Here is a 5,978-nt window from a genome sequence, read left to right on the forward strand (position 1 = left end):
TACCATGGGTCGGAAAGGGAGGGGAAGAGGTGGCTGCTGGAGAGGTTGGGCGGCCCGGCCCTGGACGTCGTGAGCGGCCTCCTGGAGGAAGATCCCAACTTGTCCGCGCTGGACTGCCTGGCGGCACTGAGGCAGGTGTTTAGGAATCAGGACACTCGAATGACTTCGAGGCTGAAGTTCCTGACCTGCACGCAGGGGCCCCAGGAGGGGCTGTTTGCCTTCGTGGTGCGCCTGGAAGGCCTGCTGCAGAGGGCTGTGGAGAAGGGCGCCGTCCACCCAGCCTTGGCCAACTACCTGCGATTGCGGCAGGTGCTGTCTCGGGCCCGCCTCAGCGAGGCGCTCCAGGATACCCTGAGGGGGATGCAGCTGGAGAGGAGGCCACCTGGCTTCCTGGGGCTGCTCCGGCTCATCCGGGAGAGGGAGGCGTGGGCAGCTTCCCCAGCGAGGAGCCAGCAGGGTGTGGCCTGGCCAGCGGTCCCAGTGGAGAGTGAAGACCCAGCTGCTGCCCAGGCCTCCTCAGCCCAGGGGGATGCCAGCGAGTCTGATCCTGGAGTGGAAGATGCTGCTGAGGCCGCTTCTGCCACCAAAGAGGCTGCAAGGGGAGCCCCTGCCGCTGGGGAAGGTGAAAGTGCCCCTGCAGACCTCGAAGGCCTAGGTCAGGCAAGGCCCTGGAGCTCCTCCCCAGCCCGGATGAGCAGTGCTGCCTGGGTGTTCCCAGGAGGTCCTAGCTGGGGTCCAGAGGGCCTCATCCAGGTGAGAGGCCAGGAAGCCAGGAATCCCCCACTGGAGGGGCTCCAGACCATCTTGGAGGACCCCGAAAACGAGAATGAGGACGGGGCTGGGGATGCGGGCCAGTCCAAGTCCTCCCAGGGCAAATAGGCTCCTAGGGCCCTGGGGCCTCCTCTCCTCTCAGGCAGTAGTGCCTTGGAGGCAGACGGAGGCCAGGCCAGGGCCAGTCTCTCACCCCACATCAGGAGTAAGGGCCCCCCCACCTCCCCCAAGGGGCTCTGGCCTCCACCCCCATTCCTTCCCCGTGACCCAGATGACCAGGTTTGATACAAAATGGGGTGGGGAGAGGCGCCCCTCCTTCCCTCCCTTGCACCCAGCACACCCAGCCCCAGCCCCAAACCCTGCTGCCACAGGGAACTGGCTTGGAGGGAGCCCTGAGTGGCCAGCTGTGGCCTGGGTGGGAGCACCTGAAGATGTCTGCCCCCAACCCAGGCCCTGAGTTGGGAGAGATAGGGGGAAAGAGGCCCTCTCAATGGTGCCAGCTGCCTGGGTCTTTCAAGAGGGGTCCACCCACTTGCCATCCCTGGGGCAGGCTGCCCCCTGTTCCGGGAAGCTCACCGTCACCTGTGTAGGCCCTGTGTGACCCACGCGCCCAGCAGACGCCCACCCACTGCTAGCCATCACTCCTGCGAAACGTCATGTACTGTGCGCCCATGCAGGCGGCCGCCTCTGGGCCTGGGGCATGTGCTGTGAGCTTCCTGCGAGCCCGGCTCTGCTCGCTGCTGTCCCGCGTCATGAGCACTACCTCTGCTTTCCCGGCATAGATCTAGGCCAGGGACTGCTTGTTCTTGTGGAGCTGTGTGTGTTCTCTGAGCACCTTTTCCCCGGAGGCCCCCAGCGCAGTCCCAGGAGATGGCGGGAAGGAGGAGCCAGGGCACGGTGGACGCTCACCCCGTGACCGTGATGGTGACCGTGACTGCGGGAAGAAGAACCAGACCTGGGGCAGAGTGGGGCTGCGTGAGGCTCCATAGGGACTATGCTTTGGCGTTCCACCCCTGTTGTTATTTGTGACTCAGTTCCTCAGCCTGGTGAGGTGTTCCCTGGTATTTCCCAGTGTTCTGTGACTGTTCTGTGAGGGCCATAGGGATGGGTTCAGGAGGGGGCTCCCTGAAGCCAGTGGACACTGCCAGAGTCCACTGTCCTGGCAAAAGGCAGACCCTGGGGCCCTGGGGAAGGAGGGAGGTGGCAGCAGGGGCAGCAGCGGGAGGGGAAGCAGATGAGGCACCTTGCCAGGAACCCCAGGAGGAGGGGGCCCAGGACCTGTGGCCTGTGGTGGCCATTTGCAGTTTCTCTCTGTATAGTGGTTTCCTTCTCTTCAATAGTTTCACTATATGTTTCTCTTCAATAAATTTCATTCCATGTTCCAGCCGGTCTCACGTCTGCTGTGGGAAACTAGGGGAGGGGGATTGGCTGGGGATGGGGTGGGCATGGAGGAGAGGAAAAATATTCCTGCCCAGCACTCCTGGGGGACATCTCCAAAAAGAGTTAAGTGAGAGCACTTTGACCAACATGAGAGGGCATGACAAGGGCTTTTCTTATATTTTATAGGTGAATTGTGAAGTTTTGGGGTTTCATTCATCCTTAAATTTGTGTTGTCCTGTTCCCTGCAGCTTTTAAAAATGTGTGGGGATGATGCTGGTTGTTTACTCGACTCGGAGGAAGGTGCCACTGGCATTCCGTCCTTAGGGTTCAGGACTTCTGAATGTGGGTCATGTGTTTCTGAGGCCATGCAAGAAAGATCAGTCTTGCCCACAAGCTCAATAGCACCCACAATGAGAAAGCCAGTATTAGAGTTACAGGGGCTTCCTAAAACCCCCAGATGATTGAAAACTTGAGATATCCTAAAACTTGAAAATGTCACCATGGAACAATAATGAGCAACTTCAAATCTCTAGAGCCCAGTGGGCCTTCCAGGAGGATGGGTGCGAACATTCATCTGACCTCCACCTAAGACTGGAGATGCGCTATCCAGGAAGAGGAGAGGCAAGGGAGGTACAGAATGAAGGGGGGACCTGCAGGAGCCCGGGTGCTCTCTGAAGCGGTGACACTCAGGCTGAGAGCTGGAGGCTGCGAGTGGGCAAAGACTGGCAGTCTGTTCAAAGAAAAACTTTAGACGAAAGTTTATTTGAGCATGAAAGGGTTCAAGGATCAAGCAGTATTGGTGATGGGGAGTTCAGAGAGCTGTGCTGCAGCCGTGTAAAGAGTGGGAGGAGGAATGTGGAGGCAGAGAAAGGAGTTCCTGGATCAGCTGCAGTGAGGCGTTTGCCTCATATGGGTGTGATACGGTGGGAGGTCCCTAGTTAGAGGTTAGATGTCAGTTTCTCCTTGGCCAAACTTGTGTTTTGCTTTACGTTGGGCTTAAGTTCGCTTGTGTAGGAATCCAGGGCATGGGAGCTGTCTCAGCCTATTGGTCTAATTACATTTCTTTTTAATAAGGTCAAGGGCATGACACATACCCTGGTTCCCAGAAGGGCTGGAGCTTGGCATTTTTGTGCTGAAAATTGAGGAAATAGGGTGCAGAGGAAAAGACTATTTGGGGCCCTGTGGGGATGGGGAGGAGTCAGCTTTAATTCTCAGGGCAGCAGGGTGCTGTTGGCCGATTTAGGCCTCTCACAAGGAGCAGAAAATGCCAAGTCTGTATTCTCCCAGCTTCTCCTGCAGCGATGGCTTTGGTGCATGACCTGGGCTCTGCCAATCAGATGCACCCGCTGCCTACTGAGTCTGAGGCCCAAGGTGTGAAGAAGCAGGGGCCACACATTCCATGGATCAGTGGTGGCTGCATTAGGCCACTCTTGCATGGCCATAAGGAAATAACTGAGACTGGGTAATTTGTAAAGAAAAGAGGTTTAAATACAGGCTGTACACGAAGCATGGTACAAGCATCTACTTCTGGGGAGGCCTCAGGAAGCTTTTACTCACGTGGAAGGGGGAGAGGGAGCAGGCACTTCACGTGGTACAAGCAGGAGTGAGCGAGCGAACATGCCAGATACACACACACACACACACACACACACACAGAGTGCACGAGAGAGTGAGCTGGGGAGGAGGTGCCACACACTTTTAATTGACCAGATCTTGTGAATTCAGAGCAAAAGCTCACTCATCAGCAAGGGGATAGTCCAAGCCATTCATGAGGGATCCGCCCCCATGACTCAAACACCTCCCACCAGGCCCCACCTCCAACACTGGGGATTACAATTCCACGTGAGATTTGGGCGGGGACAAATATCCAAATTATATGACCATGATTCTCATGGCAGCACCCTGAGTCCCACAGTGTCTGTGCCCACTCAGTCATGGGTGGGAGCCACAGGGGAGCCCTCCCCTGCCCAGCACTCATGGGGTTTGGAACCTCATTCCTCTCTGCAAAGCCTCATAGCCTGGTTCTCCAGCCCTCCCCAGACCAATCTTGGGATAGTGTCCTAGGCCTGGCAGTTCTTCTGGACCCGCTGTTGTTGGCTACCCAGAATGCAGTGGCCCTTCCTCTTAGTTCTCTTAGGGATTTTGGGAGAATCCCTCACTGTTTCCAATTTTGGTGGAAAGTAGGGCCCTATCACACCATTGAAGGCACAGGGACCAGCTCTTTTCTTTCTGCTTGGGCCCAGCCAGGGGGTAGGCATGTGACTTGGGCTTGGCTAATCAAATGCCTTGTCCTGGGTCTCTGAATCTGAACCTGAGGTGCCTGGACAGGGGTGGCTGGAGGCCTGGACCCAGGTGGTGGCTGCAGCATGCTGGCTGGCCTGTCCTTGCCCTTGGCCTATGCTCTGGTTTTGGAAGCCCTGGGGGAATTCCAGCATTCCAAACCCGGTTCCTGGTCTCCTGCCCTTTCCATAAGCCCCTGGGAACCAGACAAGTAGCCTCATTGTGCCTCAGAGAGCCACAGGCTGTCCCGGTGCAAGCTGGTCACTGACTGGCACATGCTGCCCGCTCTCTTGGCTGCCATGTGGTCCTTTCGAGGCAGCTGCCCTCCCTCAACTCTACTAAATCCTCAGCACCAGCTCAAAGTGTCCCCTAGGTGGGAGCAGCTGGAGGGCAGGGGTGTGTCTTGCTCATCCCTGTGTTGGGCATAGCCAGACAGGGGCGGGGGCCGCGGTTCCTCCGGGAGTTTGTGAAGGTGACTCTACCGGCTCGGGCTGACCCTACCTGAGCACACTTGCCCTGACATTTGCAGCCCCTCCTGGGCAGTCCCACGTGACCAAGCCCCCAACCTTCTTCAAATGAAGAAGCTCCTCACACGTCCCAACTGGGGTCATCGTGCTCCATGAGCCCCAGAGAGTGGTCAGCCAGTGAGTAAGTCTGGGGCTGGCCTGCATGTAGCAACACAGCCAATGGTGAGTTCTCCATTTTCAGGTCTGGGGCTCCACCTGTGCCTCAGTTCCCCCTTTCAGAGGAAAGAAAGCAACTCAATGCCTCTGGCTCCTCCCACTTTCCTCTGCCGCTGCCCTGGAAGGGCCATAGACACATCATGGCCACCATGGACTGCAGAGCTGCTGCCCACTTGTGACCTGGCGGAGGCAGAGTGCTGGTGCTGAGGCCCGTTGGGTGGGTGGGCAGGTCTGGGGAAAGCTCTTGGAGCTGAAGGTGAGGGCCTTGGGGAGCCCCTAGTCCAGTGTAAGCCCTGCTGGAGAAGCCTTCCCAGCCCCAGTTACAGTTGGGCCCTTCCCACAGACACTGCTGCCAGCTAGGTGGCACCAGTCCACGGGAAGGGGGCCTCTGGCATCTGGCAATGCTTCGGTGGTGGGGGTGGGGTTGTAGGAGTGGCTGTGCCATGTGAGTGTGCGTGGTGTGCGTGGTGTGCGGTGTGTTTTGGGCAGGGTGGCTTTTCTCTCAGCTGGTCTCATCTTCTCTGACTGGAGCTGGAGACTTTGGTGGCTTCCCTCTCGCCCACCAACCACAGCAAGGGCATGAGGGCCACCTCCAGCCCAGGGCAGCATACCTCCCTTGCTAAGCTCAGCCAACTAGGGGGCACAGCAGGCTGGCTGCTGGGGAGTGCTCTGTCACCAATTCCCCACCCTGCTGCCCCTGCCCGAAGCTTCTGGGACATAAGTAAAACACCAGAAACTTTGAGGGACAAGGTGAGAGATTTCTCCACAGGCCTCGATGACACCATTCACATTTCCTTCTCAGTCTCCATGCTGTGCCCTCTGTCTGGACTTGAGGTCCAAATCCATGTTGGCCTGACCCCTTCC

At 57.7% G+C, this 5,978-nt stretch overlaps 1 protein-coding gene across 1 annotated transcript in view; it reads left to right on the forward strand.

Moving 5' to 3' along the window:
* The window catches only part of LOC111535848 (paraneoplastic antigen Ma6E-like), a gene marked incomplete at its 5' end in the record, with an annotated part of 1,553 nt that extends 674 nt beyond the window's left edge, over positions 1-879 (forward strand). The window contains 1 exon segment of the mRNA XM_023202078.2: positions 1-879. This exon segment is cut by the window's left edge and continues 572 nt beyond it. Coding sequence (XP_023057846.2) covers positions 1-879 — 879 coding nt within the window.
* Between the last annotated feature and the right edge of the window lie 5,099 nt (positions 880-5,978).

Source organism: Piliocolobus tephrosceles, chromosome 12, assembly GCF_002776525.5.
Source record: "Piliocolobus tephrosceles isolate RC106 chromosome 12, ASM277652v3, whole genome shotgun sequence".
Classification (NCBI taxonomy): Eukaryota; Metazoa; Chordata; class Mammalia; order Primates; family Cercopithecidae; genus Piliocolobus; species Piliocolobus tephrosceles.